The following is a 23,251-nucleotide window of genomic DNA, read 5'->3' as shown; positions in this document are numbered from 1 at the left end:
GGGAGGGTTTCTTAAAAATGATTACAACTGGTATCAGCCACGCCCTTGTTTAGGTCTACGTTGTGCTCTGTCACTAAAAACTACCCTCCTCTTTGAAGTAAGATATCTGTCTCTCAAGAAGGAACTCGATACTGGTACTTTTCAGTGGAAGTACTTTAGTTAGGGCAAGTGACTGGCTTCATCTTTAGATTAAAGTCATCATGAATGAAAGAAATTATTCACTTTGTCTCGCTGTAAGTACGACCACTGCACGCCAAGCAATAAATTGAACTTTGGAATGGACATATGCAGTGCAATACCTAATTACAGATAAAGAACAATGAAAGCAGCTGTGTTAGAGAAACCATTGAGTTTAGGAAGACCCACCACATGACTTTATAATCTCCTTCTTCGCGATGTTTCAGAACCGTAACTTTAACAAAGCATCCAACTTGGCATCCGTTGTCAGTATGTATCATGCCTTCAAACGATTTTAAAACATCGACCAATACAACATTGACTCAGATGTAACTGCATTGGCTTCCCTGGACAAATTGCCATAGAAGTTGATATGGTGTTGCGTCATTGTAAAATGACTATCACTGAATAAAATCAACGTTTCGGCCACGATTTCAGTTGCTATTTTCTGGGTCTATTGCATTATACCAAGAAGACAGTGTCATATCCAGAAAACCTTTCTCTTAATGTTTGCCTGAAATCTACTGAAAACTGAGATTGGGACTAAAATAGATGTTTTTAAATATGTATACGATTTTAGTTGTATTTTTTTTCAAAGTTTCACATACCTGCAGTAGTGATTAAGCTTCTAATCGTGATTTAGAAAAGGAAAAACGCGAAGAAAGGAAGGTAAAATTTTACGGGAATCTGTGCCAGTCCAATTCATACGAAAGAGCCTGAAGTCTCAGTGGCTGGGGTGAAGTAAAAATGCAATTAGCTGAAAAACAGTTGCCGAGGTGCGTTGTTAGATCAGGAAGGATTGATAGCCTTAGAAATTAAGATACACCGAATGACGCACGTGTGAAGTCATTTTTTGAGGTCACCAACGTTATTTTACATTTAAGCGCCATACTGGGTTAGCAGATTTGGTCTCGCTACGGCCGAAGTTACTTAGAAACGTATTCGTACGAATACATTACTTGCCTTATGAATGTATACGCTCTGGGGAAATAGGCGCATGCCTTCGCAGCAAGTGATAGTGAACACATAAGGATCAAACGTACACTATAGTCCTTTAAGTTACGAAAACCTACTTTGAGGCTGAGTGGTTCTATCTGAAACAAACATAAAAGACCCACAATCAGCTTTTAGTTAATGCCAGAGCCCCTTTTCAAACAGCTCACATCGTCCAGGATGACTTGTGCATTTTCCCTGGCCATCACCTCATCTCCGTATTAATGAGCCTTTGTGGTGTACTTTGGAGAGAAGGGTGCGTGACCGCTACGCACTTTCACCATCGTTGCCTGAACGTGGCTCTGTTTTGCAGGAAAATGTTGTACGATTTCCTTGAAAATATTACAAGACCTGTACTTACCATTCTGACACTTCTGGAAGCTGTCTTGAATGCCAGCGGTTTTCCTACAGTGTAATACAAACCAACACTGTCCAAACAGGTCTTGAAGACCCATCGGTGTCTACGTGTCGGAGTGTCATCCTCATCCCTTTGGCGTTACCGGATGCAGATACTGAGAGTCATGTGGTCAGAACACCACTCTCCCGGGGGGTGTCGGTTTTCGTGAGCAGTGCCGCTACTTCTCAATCAAGTACGTAATTCCCCAGTTGTCCTCTCAGGGGTTGAGTACAGCCCGCTTGCTAACGGCATGCGGCAGACCCGGATGGTGATCCATCCAAGTGCTAGCCAAGCCCGACAGTGCTTAACTTCGGTCGTCTGACGGGAACCGGTGTTACAACTGCTGCAAGGTCGATGGCTTTGCTACAGTATAATAGGCATAGTAATGTGCTGTGTTTTGATGTTTAGTTACTTTTGGTCGCCTCCTTCTGGGTTCAGTCGTAGACGAAGCACAGTGTAGACCTCGGCTCGTTGACACGACACTGGGAAAATGCATCATGAGACATGAAACATATACACTCCTGGAAATTGAAATAAGAACACCGTGAATTCATTGTCCCAGGAAGGGGAAACTTTATTGACACATTCCTGGGGTCAGATACATCACATGATCACACTGACAGAACCACAGGCACATAGACACAGGCAACAGAGCATGCACAATGTCGGCACTAGTACAGTGTATATCCACCTTTCGCAGCAATGCAGGCTGCTATTCTCCCATGGAGACGATCGTAGAGATGCTGGATGTAGTCCTGTGGAACGGCTTGCCATGCCATTTCCACCTGGCGCCTCAGTTGGACCAGCGTTCGTGCTCGACGTGCAGACCGCGTGAGACGACGCTTCATCCAGTCCCAAACATGCTCAATGGGGGACAGATCCGGAGATTTTGCTGGCCAGGGTAGTTGACTTACACCTTCTAGAGCACGTTGGGTGGCACGGGATACATGCGGACGTGCATTGTCCTGTTGGAACAGCAAGTTCCCTTGCCGGTCTAGGAATGGTAGAACGATGGGTTCGATGACGGTTTGGATGTACCGTGCACTATTCAGCGTCTCCTCGACGATCACCAGTGGTGTACGGCCAGTGTAGGAGATCGCTCCCCACACCATGATGCCGGGTGTTGGCCCTGTGTGCCTCGGTCGTATGCAGTCCTGATTGTGGCGCTCACCTGCACGGCGCCAAACACGCATACGACCATCATTGGCACCAAGGCAGAAGCGACTCTCATCGCTGAAGACGACACGTCTCCATTCGTCCCTCCATTCACGCCTGTCGCGACACCACTGGAGGCGGGCTGCACGATGTTGGGGCGTGAGCGGAAGACGGCCTAACGGTGTGCGGGACCGTAGCCCAGCTTCATGGAGACGGTTGCGAATGGTCCTCGCCGATACCCCAGGAGCAACAGTGTCCTTAATTTGCTGGGAAGTGGCGGTGCGGTCCCCTACGGCACTGCGTAGGATCCTACGGTCTTGGCGTGCATCCGTGCGTCGCTGCGGTCCGGTCCCAGGTCGACGGGCACGTGCACCTTCCGCCGACCACTGGCGACAACATCGATGTACTGTGGAGATCTCACGCCCCACGTGTTGAGCAATTCGGCGGTACGTCCTCCCGGCCTCCCGCATGCCCACTATACGCCCTCGCTCAAAGTCCGTCAACTGCACATACGGTTCACGTCCACGCTGTCGCGGCATGCTACCAGTGTTAAAGACTGCGATGGAGCTCCGTATGCCACGGCAAACTGGCTGACACTGACGGCGGCGGTGCACAAATGCTGCGCAGCTAGCGCCATTCGACGGCCAACACCGCGGTTCCTGGTGTGTCCGCTGTGCCGTGCGTGTGATCATTGCTTGTACAGCCCTCTCGCAGTGTCCGGAGCAAGTATGGTGGGTCTGACACACCGGTGTCAATGTGTTCTTTTTTCCATTTCCAGGAGTGTAGAAAGAAGGGCTGCGCGAATGGTCACACGTTTCCTACAGTCATGTATGAGCATCTCGGGAATCTTAAAGGCCTACTTACGAAGTCTCAAGAACAAATATTTAGCGACAAATCTAAGGGCATATTTCAACACCATACCTATCAGCGCTGTGGGAACCCGAACACTAGACTGATTACAGCGCACACAGAAGCGTTTAAGGAATCAGTCTTCTTGCAACCAGAACGCAAACGAAACGAGAAAAATTCCTGATATGGGTTACAACAGCAAGTACCTTCTGCCGTCCATTTCACTGTTCCTAAATATCTCGCTCCATGGAACTGTCCAAGTAAAACGCGGGCCATGTATGTGGCGTATATCACGACAGCATGTTACTGCGCAGAACGATAATAATGTCTCGGTCTGACGATATAATATTTTGAAGCTTCCTTATTTGCATCTGGTAAGAAACCCAATAAGTCATATTTGAACACATCAATTTCACATTCTTGCATTGACGTGACAACTGCTTCAATTGCATTTTTGACATAAAACAGGTTACCTTGTAGCTGAGGTACAAGTGCCTTTATTGTCTGCGAAAGAAGGGACCGTTTGAAGTCAGGTAACGACCGTGACTGTGCTGTTCATGTCTCTTAGCCAAAAATAACAACAAATACATCATATGATGGCAACACGAACGCCACTACAAACACGGACTGTCGTCTGACGACTCACGGCCAGGGTGACACGTCATTTAAATTGTCCCGTAAACTGTGTGCTCTGGTACAAATGGTGCTCACACTGAACATTGGAAGAACATGTTGTTTGAATAGTGTTGCAATCAACCTCTCATTTGTTAATATAAAAATAAGTTAATAAATGCTACATGAATTTAAAGCACCAAGATTTTTCAAAAGGCCAGCTTTCCGATTCTTATGAAATACAATGAAATATCAGTTTCTGGAAATATTCTAGACTTCTCAATTGTTAAATTCAAACATTTTCCAGTTTATATCAACCACTAATTTTTGATTTCTTATTCTTCCTGTACATAACTGAGGTCTAAATACAGCGAAAGCAATAGCCGTCACATGAAAAATTTGTCGTTAGCATAATATCAACAGGACGTGAAATATAAAAAGGTCTGCTGATCATTGCCAGGGTAATGTGACGCAACGCCGTAATCTATCTTCATACGATGCTGTTTACTGTAGTCAAATTTCGGTGTCCCTCTGCAGTTTTACTCACTCCTCTCTCCCAGTTCCCTACTTTAAACTGTGTATCCCTTGTAGCTTCAGAACGTTTCTGTTAACCGATCCCTTCTTACAGTTAAGTTGTGCCATAAATTTCTTTTCTCCCTAATTCCAAACAGTGCTTCTTAATTACTTATTCGATTTACCCACCTATTCTACACCATTCTTACATAGCACCACGTATCTAAATTTTCTATCCCCTTCTAGTCTGAAATTGTTTCCATCATTGTTTCACTTCTGTACAAGGCTACACTACAGTCAAACACCTTCAGAAAATACTTCCCAACACTTAAATTTATATTAATTGTAAAAAAGTTTCTCTTTTTCATAAATGATTTTATTGATCCTGTCAGTCTGCATCTTACACCTACCCTACAGTGGACAGAATCAGTTATTTTGCTTTCCAAAGAGCAGAAGTTGCTTGCAACTTTTAGTGTCCCATTTCCTAATCTAATTCCTTCAGCATCACGTGATTTAATTCAACTACCTTCCAGCATTCTTGTTTTACTTTGGCTGATGTTTATCTTACAACCTCCTTTCAGGACAACACCTCTTCCAGTCAACTGGTTTTCCAATTCTTTGCTGCCTCTCACAGAATCACAATGTCGTCAGCAAACCTCAAAAGTTTTATTTCTTCTCGCTGAACTTTAATTCCCGTTACAAATATCTAGTTGCTTTTTTATTGCTTACCAAAATTACAGAATGAATAAAATCATGAATAAGCTGCAACTTTGTCTCAATCGCTTCTCAGCCACTGCTTCCCTTTAATGACCTTCAACCCTTGCAACTGCAGACTAAGTTCTGTACAAGTTGTACACATCTTTTCGATCCCTTCTTTTTGTTCCTACAACCTTAAAAATTTTGAAGAGCGTATTCCAATCAACATTGTTAAAAGCTTCCGCTAACGCTACAAATTATGTAAACATTTCTCTTTTTCCAAAATGAGACGTAGCGTCAGTATTGCCTCATGTTGTTACATTTTTCCAGAATCCAAACTTATCTTCTCAAAGGGCGACTTCGACACATTTTTTACATTATTCCGTACGTAATTCGTTTCGATGTTGTGCAACCATAAGTTATTAAATCGATAATTCGCTAACATTTGTACTAATCAGCACCTTACCTCTTTGGAACTGTGATTATTTAATTCTTTTTTGAGTGAGAGTGTATTTTACTTGTCTTAGAATAACAGTGAAATAGTTTTGTCGTGATATGCTCTCCTAAAGACCTCCATGCCCCGGTTGGAATGTGGTCTACTCCAGATGCAATGATTCATCTTGGAGCTTCCAGTTTTCTGTCAAATTCTTCTAGCAGTATCATATTTACAATATCTGTTTCATCAGCTTCAGCCTCCCTTTCCGTAACACTTTCTCGAAATGATCGTTTCTCTTGTATAGCCTTTAATATATTTGTTCAACATTTCAGTTTTTCTTTCTTTTCTTTGTACTAGCTCGCTGTCTGAACTCTTACAATAAAGACAATAGCTTTTCTTTTCTCCAGTGGCTCTTGGCCTTTTTATTTTCCTGTACAGAACTTGAAAAAACAGTAAAAAGTTGGAGAGTTAGTGTTGCGTCCTTAGAAGAAACAGACTGCTTCAATAGCAGTTCGTGAATTCATTTAGGTGCTGCATTCCGATACACTATCTGAACAAAGTATACGGACGCCTGGCTGAAAATGACTTACAAGTTCGTGGCTCCCTCCATGCTGGAATTCGATATGGTGTCGGCGCACCCTTATCCTTGATGACAGATTCCACTCTGGCAGGCATACGTTCAATCAGGTGCTGGAAGGTTTCTTGGGGAATTACAGCCCATTCTTCACGGAGTGCTGCACTGAGGAGAGGTATCGATGTCGGTCGGTGAGGTATGGCACGCAGTCGGCGTTCCAAAACATCCCAAAGGTGTTCTATAGGCTTCAGGTCAGGACTCTGTGCAGGCTAGTCCAGTACAGGGATGTTATTGTCGTGTAAACACTCCGCCACAGGCCGTGCATTATGAACAGGTGCTCGATCGTGTTGAAAAATGCAGTCGCCATCCCCGAATTTCTCTCCAAGAGAGTACTTAAAACATCAGTGTAGACCTGTGCTGTGATAGTGCCACGCAAAGCAACAAGGGGTGCAAGCACCCTCCATGATAGACACGACCACACCATAACACCATCGCCTCTGAATTTTACTGTTAGCACTACACACGCTTGCAGATGTCGTTCACCGGGCATTTGCCACATCCAAACACTGCCATCGGATAGCCACATTGCGTACCGTGATTCTTCACTCATCATAATGTTTTTCAACTGTACAATCGTCCAATGCTTTCGCTCTACACGCCAAGCGAGGCGTTGTTTGGGATCTACTGACATGATGTGTGGCTTTTGAGCAGCCGCTCGACCATAAAATCCAAGTTTTCTCACCTCCCGCCCAACTGTCATAGTACTTGCAGTGCATCCTGAAGCAGTTTGAAATTCCTGTGTAATGGTCTGGATAGATATCAATCTATTACACGTTATGACCCTCTTCAACTGCCGGTGGTCTCTGTCAGTCAACAGACGAGGTCGGCTTTTACGCTTTTGTGTTGTACGTGGCCCTTCCCGTTTCCATTTTGCTATCACATCGGAGACAGTGGAGCTAGGGATGTTTAGGATTGTGGGGATCTCGCGTACAGACGTATGACACAAGTGGCACCCAATTACGTGACCACGTTCGAAGTCCGTGAGTTCCGCGGAGCGCCCCATTCTGCTCTCTCAAGTTGCGTAATGACTAATGAGGTCGATGATATGGAGTACCTGGCAATAGGTGGCAGGACAATGCAGCTAACATGAAAAACGTATTTTTTGGGGGGTGTACGGATACTTTTGATCACTTGGGGAAAGGTAGTGAAGCTGCCAAAACTGTCTAGTCTTTCAAAAGCTAGTTTCGGCATTAAATGTAGATTGCTAACTGGACAGAAAGGAATATGAAAGATACAATATTTGTTTATACTACGCATTAAAATCTCACATGTAGACATAAAGCAGACGTGTGATGCATTACTTGGAAATCAAGCAAACCAATTTACTTTAATTTAGAACCAACAATAGGGATTTACATATAATAAATCAGGAGCTAGTCAGTTAATATAAAAACTGAGTTAATAAATGTGTAAGTATGAAAGAGAATCTACTGTTTCAAATATTCAGCTCGCATTTCTGTAGATTTTCTTCAGTATTTGGATGTCAAGAAATGCCTCAACAATTCTCTCAGCAAGTATCTCTACGTCTATCTTTTTAGTGTGTAGAAACGTCGTGTTAATATGCGTGTTGGTAACCACGAGATATACCGCATTTGTTCATGCCGTGTAACGAAGTTTGCTGGCAACTTTTTTATCCCCATGTGTCGACTTCTTGTTGTTTCAAGCGTCGCTGAGGAGGAGCGTGACGCTCGAGGGTGCCGCACTTCCCCACCGTTGCAGAGGGAGGTTGTAGGCACCATCGAACGACATTTCAGAGTTAAGCGCTGCAATGGAAGACAATTACGGGTTTCTGAAAAATGACCCTTTAATTTTGTTGCCTAGTGTATATACTTAGATAAGTTTATACGAGCCCTTAGAATGCGAGTCCAGTTTATTTGCACTTCAGCTGACATCTTTACTTTGTTAATGTCATACAAGTATCTTAAGCTCCTTTAAGTGCTACCATCAGACGGCGTATATGCATTTAACGTAGTACTTTCACTCATACATTCTCCATTAATAACATTTGAAGCATACGCTGTTTATCTTAAATTTCATGCGTCGACTGTGTTACTAGGCTCAAAAACTGAGTAGACTATTGCTGCATCCTCTAATCATGACGTAACTGAGAGGAGGTATGGCAGAGCTATTTTTTTAGGATGGTGCTCTCTCGGCTGTGAATGTAAGACCTCAAATCCAAAGCCACTGTATCTTGTTTACAGATATTCTGACAGGTTCATGGGAGTCTGTGTGTTGTCCATTCTTGACATCCCCCATAGGTAAAATACTTAGTTGAAATAGTTCACGGGTGAATGGCCGGATGTCAGCAACCGATGGACGCAATCAAGTTGTCATCATAAGGTGCTCACCTTCTTGAGAGCACCATGACGTCATTGGGAGGGGCTATTGCACTGCTTTTTTGGTAGTATAGACCAGCGTACCTGATATGGTAACATGGTCACCTGCCGAAATAGTATGTCCATTGGGCGCTGACATCCGGAGGTTCATAAGGGAACTATTTCGGTATGAATTACGCAGGGAGACGTTGAAGAATTACAAAATGGTTAATTGTTGCCGGGTCGAAGAATGGTGCTCTATGTCACAGCCACATACAGCGAACGCTGGGCCACGCCTGGACAGAGGCTTACTTTAATGGTTTAGCAGGCAAGTTAAGTGGACGTCAGAGCACGTCGATTCCAGCTGCGCCCTGGACGCCGGACGCGGCCGGCCCGCTGAGTGGTGCGTGGCGCGTCGCCGGTTATCGGCAGCCGTGCCATTACTGAGCGCGTCGCTTGTGGATATTGTTGCAGACAGCCCGTCGTTCGCCATCAGCCGGCTGCCCGACTTCGGGTTTCCTCTCCGCGAGGGCATGGCCGTCTCGCTCAAGTGCGACGTGGACGCCAACCCTCCTTCATCGCCCAAGTGGCTCAGAGGTACGTCCGCCACCAGCAGCTGCTCGCTTCTGCTTGCTTACCAGCACTCTGAAAGAGTCGCATCTCACGGCGTTCTTGTAGCAGATGAAAATACTTTAGCGGAAGTGGCTATTGACAAGACATGAAGACCTTGCTGTAAATAATGGTAAACGACATTTTGATTGTTTAGAAAAATCGCTCAGTGCATTTTTAATAGATGCTCATAAATAGGTGTATATCATGTACATCCAATGTGATTTTCATTAGGTAGATGTGTCATTGTTTTCACGTATATCTACCGTAACAACGTATTTTTAAAATGGCAAATTTTACGCTGAGTTTTATTCTTGTAATTTTGTTAGTTGTAACTGACAGCTTTTACTTGCAAACTGACTGCATTTAATATTAGTTACCATTGTCTTACCCTGTTAACTTGCTGGGCGAATTAATGAAACATTGCTGCGAAATCTCTCCAAAATACGAATTTAAGAGGTCCTTTTACGGATAACACTTTTCAGCCAGGAACAAACTTGCAGGTACGCGTTTTGTGTATCATAGAAATTCTGGAGGCAGGAATAACTGAAAATGCGTTGTTTGTCTTCTTCACTTATTCACTCGAAACAGTTTTTAGAGCATTCACATGGAGGGCCTGTTTCGATGCAACAATCCCCACCCACCCCTCCTTCCCCCCTTGCCACTGTAGGTTCTATAATATTTTCCTTCGTTTATCGTTTTCAAATAAACAGTTGTGGCTCCGTCGTAAGCTGCAATAAGAAATTTTTTTTATTCCTTAATGGACACTAGTTTCGGACACCATTTTCAAACCATCCGTATCGTAAGTTTGATAACACAGATTAAAACCTACGCACAAAAGCTGCCCCTCCAGTGATCATCAAAGTGGTGCTGTGGCCGACTCGGGGACAATAAACAGATCACATAGGACAGACAGGAGTTCAAACTCCACTCCTAGTGCTGCCACCTACTGTTTGTGAATGATTACGTCACGCTGATGTCCAATATAGACGGTGATCACATTATGTGACTCGACTGTGTGTAAACGCAGTGATAATGTGCGTAAGTGGGTAAATGCATAACTGGCTTCTGTTCGTATCGTTTTGAAGGTATCGATTGAAATGTAGGTGATGCTACATAAAAACCAATGCAAGAACCTTACTGCAGCAAGTCAGAATCGTTAAGGATGGGATTTAATATGCCTCCCATTGAACTGCCACGTAAATGAACCTAAACCATGGTCAGCCACGCAACATAACATCGTTTCCTTGTTTTCCGCTGTGAATGAGCGGTTCTAGGCGCTTCAGTCCGGAACCGCGCTGCTGCTACGGCCGCAGGCTCGAATCCTGCCTCGGGCATGGATGTGTGTGATGTCCTTAGGTTAGTTAAGTTTAAGTAGTTCTAAGTTTTAGGGGACTGATGACATCAGATGTTAAGTCCCATAATGCTTAGAGCCACTAGAACCATTTTTTTCCTTGTTCCACGAAATATACGCATTTACTTGATTAGTAAAATCTTTAGAAGGGCATTTTTGTTCAGGCAGTATCTTTGCCTGAGTCGTGTGTATCCATATCAACCTGACATTCGTACAGCTCGTCCCTTCAAAGCATCCTTGACGCGGCCACAGCACAGGTTACGAGAAAAGGCAGCTGTTTACATGCACACATCCTCCGGCAGGCGCTGCTAGCTAGAATATGAATTTCAAGAGAGACCTACTATCCCTGGGATTATCTTCGAACGTTCAATTAATCGGAATCAAGCACATCAATTACTATATTTTGCATGCAATATCTCAGTTTCCCATAGTGTGTCGCTTACCATTGTTCACAGCCGAAGTCATCAAATTTCGTCAACGCTGGGGTTAGTGCACTGATTACAGCCAGCTCCAAATTATCGGGTTATTGCGGACGTCAGACTGCACGGATTGCTCAAAAACAAGGATAATCAAAAATTATCGTGCGCTTCAGTCTTGAAGGCTTGAGTTATTTTGTGCATGCCCTTCCGAACTGTCTAGTTTCATAAACGTTGAAAATCTGTTCTGGGAGAGCCCTGTTCTGTCCGATGAAACTGAAGAATTCCTAGGCGTAAGAAAGCAGTTTAAATCATTTAGTAAAGGAAAGTCATATGGTCCATATTGTGAACCAACTATAGTAGATTCCTGTCAGAGTATGCTGATGTAAGGTCCCCGTACTTAACAATCATATTCAACCTCTCGCTCGGTGAAAGATCCGTACCTAAATATCGGAAAGTTGCACAAGTAACTCCAGTACTCATGAAAGAATGTAGGAGTAATCATATGAATTACAGACTCATATCATGAAGTCGATTTCCAGTATGATTGTGGAAAATATACCGCGTTCAAATACTATGAGTTACGCCGAGGAAAAGGACCTGTTAACACGGCATCAGCACGGATCAGATTAATATCGTTCGAGTGAAACACAACTCTCACGCAGTAATGAGCTGTATGGAGACCTATAATTGAGTCGATCTTTCTGTATTTCCGAAAGGCTTCCGGTACTGTTCAACACAAGTGGCTTCTAGTCAAGTTTCATGCTTATGGAGTAACGTCTCAGTTCTGATACTAGATTTGCCATTTCCTGTCATGAAGGTCACACAGTTAGTGGTAACTGACGGAATGTCCTCGAGTAACACGGAAGTGATATCTTGTGTTCCGGAAGAAGTCCTATTGTGGTTTTGCTATTAATAATCTACAGTATATAAACCAGGGGCGGCCAACAGTTCTGCTCGAGAACCATGCTCTGGCAAGGGTACCAATGCACTCAGCCAGGCTTCACATTTACCCCACCGTCACAGAACGTCGTCTGGGCGTAAGGAGAGGGAAGAGGGTGAGGCTGCAAACGCACCACATTGAAATGCCAGTGCAGTCAAACAAAACAAATTGTACTAATTTATTTATTTTTTCCAGCTGAAGACATAATATAATTTTTATCTGGTACAGACTGTCAGCATATGGGCAGACGAAGACTTTTTACAGATTTTCAGACACAGGTTGCCACGTATTCGTGGGTTACATTGTTTCACAGTACAAAAAAGAAAGGTCTTCACACGTACACGTACACGTTGATAGTAATATTATAGCAATTTTGCGAACTAATTATGGAGACGTGAAAATTCTGCCTCAGAAACACAATGTAGACGTCCTGGACAGTTTTAACGTAGAAGGATTCGGCTTTGAAACGGGAATTACACTGCAGATCATCAGTTACATCTACACGTACCTCCAACTGGAAAGGCACACGGTCCCTGCAAAAACTCTAAAACAGATGTGAGACTGCCAGTGTCCTCAAAACGTTTGTAAAACTATCCTTGTAATTCTTACAAGGCCACAATGAATTCTTCAAACCTCGCGTTTCCTATGCTGCTACCGGGATTAGGGAACTGGCTGTGTTTGTCAGAGTCTGCCCCTTCTATAATGCGACTTTCTTTTTAAGCGCATCCGCATACAACAAGAAATATTAACGTTTCTAACCTTGCAAAGTCTTATCGTGGGTAGCGTGCAGTCATGTCCACTTAAAATGCTAGGTATGAAAGCCATTACTGATGTTGTAATTTTAGTTTCCTTCATAAATGCAACAATAGAGGGTTTAAAATCGAAAACGAGTTCAGGCATGCCCCTTGACTTAAGCAACGTATTTTGCAGTGATATACATTCTAAGACGAAAAACGCTTTACATATACAGACAAATAATGGTTACAGTTTCAGAAAAATTGGATGATTTATTTTAAAGGAAGAGCCCCACAAGCTAACCAAGTCAATAGCGCGTTGGTACACCTCTGGCTCTTATGCAAGCCGTTATTCCGTTTGGTATTGATTGATAGAGTTGTTGGATGTTCTCCTGAGGTTTACCGTGCCAAATTCTAATTGGGGCGCCAGATCGTCAAAATCCCAAGATGGGCTCTACCCCTGATGCTACAAACTTTCTCAATTGGTAAGAGATTCGAAAATCTTGCTGGCCAAGGTAGGGTTTGACGAGCACGAAGACAAGCAATAGAAACAGTCGCCCCGTATGGACGCGCGTTATCTTGCTGAAATGTAAGCCCAAGATAGCCACTCTGTAGCAATTCTGGACGTGTGGGGTGTCATAGAGTCCTGCTGGAATTGCCCAACTCCGTCGGAATGCTCAATACACATGAATGGATGCAGATAATCAGACAGGAACCTTACGTACATTTCACCACGGATTCATGAGGTTGTCTCCATACCCGTACACGTCCATCTGCTCCATACAATTAGAAGCCAGACTCGTCCAACCAGACAACATGTTTCCAGTTGTCAACAGTCCAATGTCGGTGCTGACGGGCCCAGGCTAGGCTTAAAGTATTGTGTCGTGCACTCATCAACGGTACACGATTGGGCCTTCCGCTCTGAAAGCCCATATCGATGATGTTTCGTTGAATGGTTCACACACAGACACTTGTTGATGGCCCATCATTGAAATGTGCAGCAATTTGCGGAAGGGTTGCACTTCTGTCACATTTAACGATTCTCTTTAGTCGTCGTAGGTCCCGTTCTTGCAGGATCTTTTTCCGGCCGCATTTGTGTCTGAGATTCGATATTTTACCGGACTCCTGTTATTCACGGTACACTCGTGAAATGGTCGTAGGGGAAAACCTCAATTTCATCGCTACCTTGGAGATTCTGTGCCCCATCGCTCCTGCACCGACCATAACACCACATTCAAATAACTTAAATATTGATAACCTGCCATTGTAGCAGCAGCAACCGATGTAACAACTGAGTCAGACACAAATAGCTGTTGCCGATCGCAGCGCCGTATTCTGCTTGTTTACATATCTCTATATTTGAATACGCATGCCTATACCAGTTCCTTTGGCGCTTCAGTGTAGATGCCATGTAGATGGAATTATCGCAAGACGCATCAGAACTATCCTTGATACAAAAAATTTTCTTTCCCTGCACGGAAATTTCCCGAATCCCGTAGCGAAATTGATATCGAGACAGCCATACAGATATACGTTAGAACTTAATTCATCTACTGTGAATTCCTTTATATCAGTAAGGTGAATTGTAGGTCGATGTACAATATGTAGTTCACGTCAATGAATTTGCAGTCAGCGACTTAATTTCGAATGCGTTACACCATCCGACAGCCATCAAACTCCCACGAATCTCTTCACATTTCTGTAGAAATATCGGACCTGATACGGGAAACCTTGCGACTTTCATCTGCTTCTTGTTTTTTCACGTAAACTGAAATTGTAAGGTGCGTGTGCGATGCGTCACCGCCAAAAAATTTATCTGTGAGATGACGGACGATCGGTACAACGTTTCATTCAGAAGGCCTTAGGTCAACCTGACCAACACATATGTACATTAAAACTCAAATTAAGATTACGTTTTCAACGTACGATCTGGAAACATTACTTTGAAAAAGTCGAGTGGTAGTAAACGGCAGTGTGTAACAGGTATAGGCTGACAACATGAGAAAAATGGCATCGAGGTACACCCCTGTGAAACAACAGTAAGTTGATGCCATAGCGCGGCAGGAACGTTAGAGATGGATCCATAAGAGAGATGACTCTACACATCATGGGCACAAAGGAAGCACTGGATGTAATTACTAGAGACAAATTGACGATAACAACAAGAAAGCGGAAACAAGGTGGTATCTGATGGTCTGACCTGTTATTAACGTAGCATTATTCTGATAACGGATAAAGTTGACGTCATATAAAGCCAAATAGCTCACCTGTATGTGCGCCAGACAGCACACTGCGTCAGAAGTAGTGCTCAACACAGGAGCCAGCGTCGAGCGTAATCGGATAGAAGCAGTGCTTTCAGAGGAAAATACTGATTCGATGGGCGGTTAGTTCTGAGACCTGAGGCGCCCTGCACATCGAGAAAGGAAGTAACTGTTTGATGGGATGCAATCAGTAACATCTGAAGAGAGCTCAAAAGAATCGAGCATCCTCAGAACTCCTAAAAGGATGGTATCGTTGAAACAGGAGCATTTAAAGAGAGAAAAAGCAATATCCTCTGCTAATGAAATCAGATCAGGAACAAGGCATACAAGGAACGTGCTTATTGAGCATCGGTTTAAGAGCAGAACCGGGAGTGTTCATTATTTTCTTTTCGCGAAGAGTACTAAAAAAGAAAAAGGAAGTCATAAATCGCCGAGAACTGAAAGACCAACGACTTCTACTTTAAGACTGCTTGGAACAACATCGTGTTTATTAAGATCGCGTACGTCTACTGTAATACTGTAAACGAACGTAAACAGTTTAAACTTTAAAGGATTGGTTACATTATTCTATGTGCAGAGAGACTTTATGAATATGATAGCAACGTTGAGCGACGAAGACCATGTTACTCATTCAAGACAAGGCACATATTTAAGGGAAAGGGATATCTGTCTTTTGCAGAATTTGTCTCGGGTATTCACTGTACAATGATATACTTGAAAATATTTCTTCCGTTAATCTCCTCACTAGTACAGGATATCCAATGTGTAAGTTTTTGAGGCTTTTGTTACTAGGCTAACTGATGGAATTTTGACAGAAGAAACACGTAACGGCTTACCGTCTTCAGACCGCGATGTAATGCTGACAAGATTTCAATTTATTGTTGGAACCAATTAAGATGGAATTTTCGATGAAGGTTTTCACAGCCTGTTCAAATCTCGTCATCCTCCAACTGTCGTGTACTATTTAAGAAATCACAGATTGTTCTGTGTGAGAGCGGTACACATTGAGAAAAACTGATAATGACGCGTTAATGAAATACATTAATTCAGAGAAATATTCCAAGTTATTTAGTAACTAAAATTAGAGGAAACAGAACAATCTGCAGTGCAGACATTCAAGGTGATACTTGAGAAACGCGTTAACAAATGTCGACCATACCGATAGCCTGTATGAAGATATGTAATAAAAATTCCCACTAATTTTCATACTCTTAGACAGCTCATTTCCAATATAAAAAAGTAAGCAAAAGATCTTTAGTAATGGATAAATGAAAATACTAGAATATCGTAGGGGAGAAGCCGGAAATTGTATAACAGTATGTTACAGAATACGTACAAGTTCCAGAAACTTACTACGTACAATACTGCTAAGTGCTAAAGAATTTCGACAGACTGGCTAAAGGAATGAATTGTGCCAAGTGAATAGGTAGCAGTTAGTATGTATGATAAGGCATGAATGAAATTTCAGTGCAGAAGTGGAGTGTTCGACGTAACTCTGTTTTTGGATAAATGAAATTATTAGAGATCCACCAGTAGTACAAGTATTTATAATCAATAGCTGTCAGTAGCTATGTTAAATAAAGTTTTGTTTGTACAGACAAGTTTCAACAAACTTTAAAAGCTGCCGTTCTAAGATATATTTGTAATTGTAGCTGTAGAAAAGATGCACTGGGAATAGTCTCATGAGCCGGCCGAAGTGGCCGTGCGGTTAAAGGCGCTGCAGTCTGGAACCGCAAGACCGCTACGGTCGCAGGTTCGAATCCTGCCTCGGGCATGGATGTTTGTGATGTCCTTAGGTTAGTTAGGTTTAACTAGTTCTAAGTTCTAGGGGACTAATGACCTCAGCAGTTGAGTCCCATAGTGCTCAGAGCCATTTTGAATAGTCTCATGTATACGACGAAATATCAAGAAGACTTGTGAAAACCATTGTAGGGCCTACCATACATTACTGATGAAGACACATTTATAGTATGTCTGTCTAGTATGTTCATTATTCAGAGAGATTAAATTCTTCTTAAGACAAGCTCTTTATAAAAGAAAAGATTTGGAAAGGGCGACACTTAGGATAGCAGTAACGCACCTGTTGTATAATTTTGCACTCTGGATGGAGAAATCAAAAGAAATTATAATTATTTTTTGAGTTTTAGATACCAGCAGCGATAAATGATGACCAGAGGGCAGCAGGTATTTAACAAAAGTATTATATCGGCAATCCATGAAAGAGATCATTGTGGATTTTGTGGAAGCGATGACATTTGTTCGTCTTCTGTCTAAAAAAAGGAATCAGAATATTTCCCTCCAGTGTAATAAGGAAAGGAACAGATCTGTATCGGTTAAGAGAGGGCGGAGAAGGGGAGGGGCGTCATAGTATTCTAATCTAGGTCCATTGTTTTTCTCAATATGTGTCAGTAACATTGCACTAAAGAAAGAGCGTTTCCATACTGCCCCTTTTTTCAGTGGATACAATTTTGTGTGTGATAGGCGCGGATTCAATGTTGAATATTTAGCAAATTGGGTAGCATGTTACATCAGCTCGTGGCCTGCAGATAACAGCTTGTCATTTAACAGTAATTATACACAGTGCATATAAAGTTTCTGACATGGAATTCTAGAAAAAGTGAAATTTTATTATCACAGTGTGATCAAATAAACAGTGAAAAAAATGGTTCAAATGGCTCTGAGCACTATGGGACTCAACTGCTGAGGTCATTAGTCCCCTAGAACTTAGAACTAGTTAAACCTAACTAACCTAAGGACATCACAAACATCCATGCCCGAGGCAGGATTCGAACCTACGACCGTAGCGGTCTTGCGGTTCCAGACTGCCGCGCCTTTAACCGCACGGCCACTTCGGCCGGCTAAACAGTGAAGGTGCACAATTAAAATTATTAGCGGAGCTTAGACAAAATGAAACGGTGCTGCTAACTTCATAAAAAAAAGTAGGCTAGTGCTGCGATACGACAATCTGCGAGCGTTTGTGTGTTACGGTCGTAATAATGAGACAAACAGCTATTGGAAACAGAATAAATGCTGGGAGCGCCATTTAAAGTGCTGTTAACATACCGGTTGATAATGCAATAATTAACGCAAATGTATTGAGCCAATAAAAAGACTCCCGAATCTCCGAAACGCGTCGTCTCATAAATAAAAATAAAAATTTAATGCGGTTCCTGTAAAGAAATGATACAAAAGTGGTCGGTCCCTGTAATTCTTCGAGTAATTAAATAATATTCACGTCCAGTAAAATTAATAAACCAGTTTGCGATGCTTATTGACATCAATTACTCAAATGTCATGTGGTGTGATTTGTGTTTCACGAAGTCCGAAACTGGCAGACAGAACGATCGAACTATGATGGCAGTTTGGGAACTCCCCCAGGTCGTTGTTCAAGCGTCTTTGAATTCTAATTTTGCCACAGAATGCTTCATTGGACGTGGAATAAGTAACAGATACATGATTATACAGGAATGCAGCACTTAATCAGTGGGCACTCGATAGAAAGACGATCTGTGATTGGGTGTCACACGGTTAATTACTGCAGAGGAAGTTATGCACTGTGCTCCAGATTCCACTTTCAGTAAATTTCCTGCGGCAAAAATTTTAGGAATAAAACACATTTTTCAAGGTTAGGTTGGAAAGATTTCCAAGATGACTTTACGGTCTTTCGTTGTAATGTATTATTGATTTGTACATAACACGTCAAGTCTTTCGCGTACCTACTGTAATGTCTAAGGTTTTTTAATTTTAAAATTATTGTCAGCAGTCTATTGTAATAGCGTAGTATCTAATCGCATGACAGGTATGCTTGAGCTTAGGAGAAACCTTCGGACCTAAGAAAGAAATGAAAATAAATGTGTGGTATATACAATGTTGGTGCAGCTGCGGTAGTACAAACTTTGGAGCCAGAATTATAGTGAAAGAAATCTCTGGGATTAGGACAGACCGACATACACATTGTAGATGCGTGTTCAGATTGGGTCTTTTTGGAATTAGCTTTGGTTTGCAAAAACCGGTAACCCATGAATCGATCATTTTACCCTGCGTAAAGTTTCGCTACCAGTGCGAACGAGGGTCAACTGTGTCACCTATAACAGCCGCTTGACGTTTAATTTTATAGTAGCAAACAACTGACTTACTGTTCTAAAATCGCATGCATTTCTGAAAGACATACAACGTGACGTCTGCATGTTGAACATGGATGTTTCATTCAATATGAAATCACTTCCACCTTTTTGGATTGGCGTACTATAGAGAGCGAAAAATGCAGTAAAAAATGCAGTGCAAACGCTGGTATAGTTGCTAGCACTTGCTTCTCTAGCGTTGCTGACCAGGGGCGCAAACGTATCCAATGCTGTGTGAGAGTGGAACGAAATGAATGTTCAACAACCCAGCGCCATAACATTGGCGTTTCAAAGTCTATACAGATTTTATGGAGAAGACAAACACGCACTTCTTACATACATATCGACACCTACCCTCAAAGCTTGTAACCATTGTGGTTTTGCTGCCTAAAATTACAGGAAAGCTACGCTAAGATTCTTGGGTGGAGAGTTTAATTAATTTCTCATTTCGCTACAAAAATACACTCCTGGAAATTGAAATAAGAACACCGTGAATTCATTGTCCCAGGAAGGGGAAACTTTATTGACACATTCCTGGGGTCAGATACATCACATGATCACACTGACAGAACCACAGGCACATAGACACAGGCAACAGAGCATGCACAATGTCGGCACTAGTACAGTGTATATCCACCTTTCGCAGCAATGCAGGCTGCTATTCTCCCATGGAGACGATCGTAGAGATGCTGGATGTAGTCCTGTGGAACGGCTTGCCATGCCATTTCCACCTGGCGCCTCAGTTGGACCAGCGTTCGTGCTGGACGTGCAGAGCGCGTGAGACGACGCTTCATCCAGTCCCAAACATGCTCAATGGGGGACAGATCCGGAGATCTTGCTGGCCAGGGTAGTTGACTTACACCTTCTAGAGCACGTTGGGTGGCACGGGATACATGCGGACGTGCATTGTCCTGTTGGAACAGCAAGTTCCCTTGCCGGTCTAGGAATGGTAGAACGATGGGTTCGATGACGGTTTGGATGTACCGTGCACTATTCAGTGTCCCCTCGACGATCACCAGTGGTGTACGGCCAGTGTAGGAGATCGCTCCCCACACCATGATGCCGGATGTTGGCCCTGTGTGCCTCGGTCGTATGCAGTCCCGATTGTGGCGCTCACCTGCACGGCGCCAAACACGCATACGACCATCATTGGCACCAAGGCAGAAGCGACTCTCATCGCTGAAGACGACACGTCTCCATTCGTCCCTCCATTCACGCCTGTCGCGACACCACTGGAGGCGGGCTGCACGATGTTGGGGCGTGAGCGGAAGACGGCCTAACGGTGTGCGGGAGCGTAGCCCAGCTTTATGGAGACGGTTGCGAATGGTCCTCGCCGATACCCCAGGAGCAACAGTGTCCCTAATTTGCTGGGAAGTGGCGGTGCGGTCGCCTACGGCACTGCGTAGGATCCTACGGTCTTGGCGTGCATCCGTGCGTCGCTGCGGTCCGGTCCCAGGTCGACGGGCACGTGCACCTTCCGCCGACCACTGGCGACAACATCGATGTACTGTGGAGACCTCACGCCCCACGTGTTGAGCAATTCGGCGGTACGTCCACCCGGCCTCCCGCATGCCCACTATACGCCCTCGCTCAAAGTCCGTCAACTGCACATACGGTTCACGTCCACGCTGTCGCGGCATGCTACCAATGTTAAAGACTGCGATGGAGCTCCATATGCCACGGCAAACTGGCTCACAGTGACGGCGGCGGTGCACAAATGCTGCGCAGCTAGCGCCATTCGACGGCCACCACCGTGTGTCCGCTGTGCCGTGCGTGTGATCATTGCTTGTACAGCCCTCTCGCAGTGTCCGGAGCAAGTATGGTGGGTCTGACACACCGTTGTCAATGTGTTCTTTTTTCCATTTCCAGGAGTGTATGTCACATAAATGGTGAATTCGGGCATTTCCATTACCTCACAGTTTAGAGACATTATGCGGCCCAAATTACGGAATAATGATAAGGTTAGGTGTACTAACGGATGAAATCATCTAGGTGTGTAATCCAACGTACTTTGCAGCCAAGTTTTAGAATTTTATTATTCGCGGGAAGTAGGCATGTGTAGGTTTACTATGCCTCTGAATTCATTCTGTTAAAAATATAATATGACGCAATTTGGTGCCCTAAAAGAAGAAATATGGTTTGGACAAAGTGACCTCAGTGAGGTTGGTAAATACGTGATCTTGAGAAGTAAAAAATGATGTTTATCTCGTACTATTCTATGGAAACAGCAGTGAATGCTATCAATGGCGCCACCTCTAACACATATTAACCCAAATGGAAAAACAACGTTGACTATGGAATGTGAACACAACAAAGAAATTTATTAAGCTTTCGATAACATATTCTCAAATCAGGAAAGAAAATCTTTCTCAATAACCAAGGAATACACCTCAAACGCCGCATAGAAAATGCAACAAGTGAATGATTGCAGTACAATTACAGTTTCTGATAACGTGAAAGGGGAAGCAGTTATGATGCGAATACGAATCAGGGTACAAAAATTGCCAACAGTAATGTCTCGAGAATTTCTATAAAGGAAACAAAGAACTGCTGGAATACTGGAAAGGTATAATAACGCTTTTTTTATGACAGATTCTCCGCACATGTACTTGTGTCATCGGCTCCCGCTTAACTAAAAAAGTTGAGGGTCACATAGATAGGGCTAAATCAGGACAAACAGGCATAGAGTGTAGACAACTCACTCTTTACATCACCGTGCCATTACATGAAAAAGTTGAACTTCGGTCGGGCAACGAATTTAGCTCAAATGCGGTTTAATGAAATAAACACTTCGAAATAAAACGTAAATTATTACTCCCATAAGTATTCCAGCATCGAAATCACCCCTACACAGCTAACATACGCCAAATATGTCTCACTGAAGAGCTCTTCGAGTCGTTTTAAACACTTTCATAACTCGACATCACGGTGCAACCGCAAGAAACACTCTGTAATTTCATGGGAAGCTCAACAGTGACACAGTTTTAGGAACGTAATTGTAAAGAAAGAATGAAACAGTCCACAAATCACAGGAAATGAAACACGTCAGTTTCCATCTAACAAAATATGATTTAATCCCTCTTTAACAAGACCAACATAATCATAGCGGTTCCACGGGATGTCGGACGTGGTGATCAACTTCGATAGTGTGTTGGTTTCTCTAGACACGCATTTGGACAATTTCGATTGCTCGCGCTATGTTTCTGCCTTGTGAAATATTGCGAAAACTCCGTGTGGAAGCATCGAGTTACATCTGCTGTTTCCGGAAACCACACCTTACAAGGGTAACCCTGAAAAGATCGCTCTATGGCACAGTCGAAACTTCGCTTGGCTGAAAATAAACGGGCACCTATTTTGTCTTCGGTGCCAGTCACACAATAGTTTCCAAGAATATTATTAAGGTTTCACGCTACTGTATCAGTTTGCACGTGCAGCAGTAAATCAACTGTGGACGGTGGCGTACTGGCTAAGAACACGGTTTCGAATTTTTGTTCTCCGTGTCCATACCGAGTCGTAAAGTTTCTTTTGCTATTTTTTTGTTGTTGTTGTAGTGAATGTATGTGAAGTCAGTATTTTTTGTGATATCGATAAATCCAATGTGAATATTTTAATGAAGATAGATTTTAGCATCAGAAATCTTATATAGTTTCATATGATTAAACAGTAATTGGGAATGGAAAACCAATAATATCCAGTATTTCAATTGTTACTTTGATTTTCATACTTTTATACTTCAAGAGAACCAATACATATGTCATAAAAACATTCAAGACATAAAAATTCATGATCATCAGCAGCGTGTGAAGGCACTCATCCAACAGTAAAATTTTTACCGTAAATACACTACTGGCCATTAAATTTGCTACACCACAAACATGACGTGCTACAGACGCGAAATTTAACAGACAGGAAGAAGATGCTGTGATATGCAAACGATTAGCTTGTCAGAGCATTCACACAACGTTGGCGGCACTGGCGACCCCTACAACGTGCTGACATGAGGAAAGTTTTCAATCGATTTCTCATACACAAACAG

The 23,251-nt window shown here is 43.1% G+C and overlaps 1 protein-coding gene across 1 annotated transcript in view; it reads left to right on the top strand.

Annotated features, from left to right (window-relative positions):
- The window catches only part of LOC126235191 (hemicentin-2-like), a 534,119-nt gene that overhangs the window by 158,321 nt on the left and 352,547 nt on the right, over positions 1-23,251 (top strand). The window contains exon 2 of the mRNA XM_049943921.1: positions 9,252-9,374. Coding sequence (XP_049799878.1) covers positions 9,252-9,374 — 123 coding nt within the window. The remainder of the gene's footprint in view (positions 1-9,251; positions 9,375-23,251) is intronic.

This window comes from Schistocerca nitens, chromosome 2, assembly GCF_023898315.1.
Source record: "Schistocerca nitens isolate TAMUIC-IGC-003100 chromosome 2, iqSchNite1.1, whole genome shotgun sequence".
Lineage (NCBI taxonomy): Eukaryota > Metazoa > Arthropoda > Insecta > Orthoptera > Acrididae > Schistocerca > Schistocerca nitens.
The sequence above is the reverse complement of the archived record's forward strand: the minus strand, read 5'-3'. Positions and strand labels throughout refer to the sequence as shown.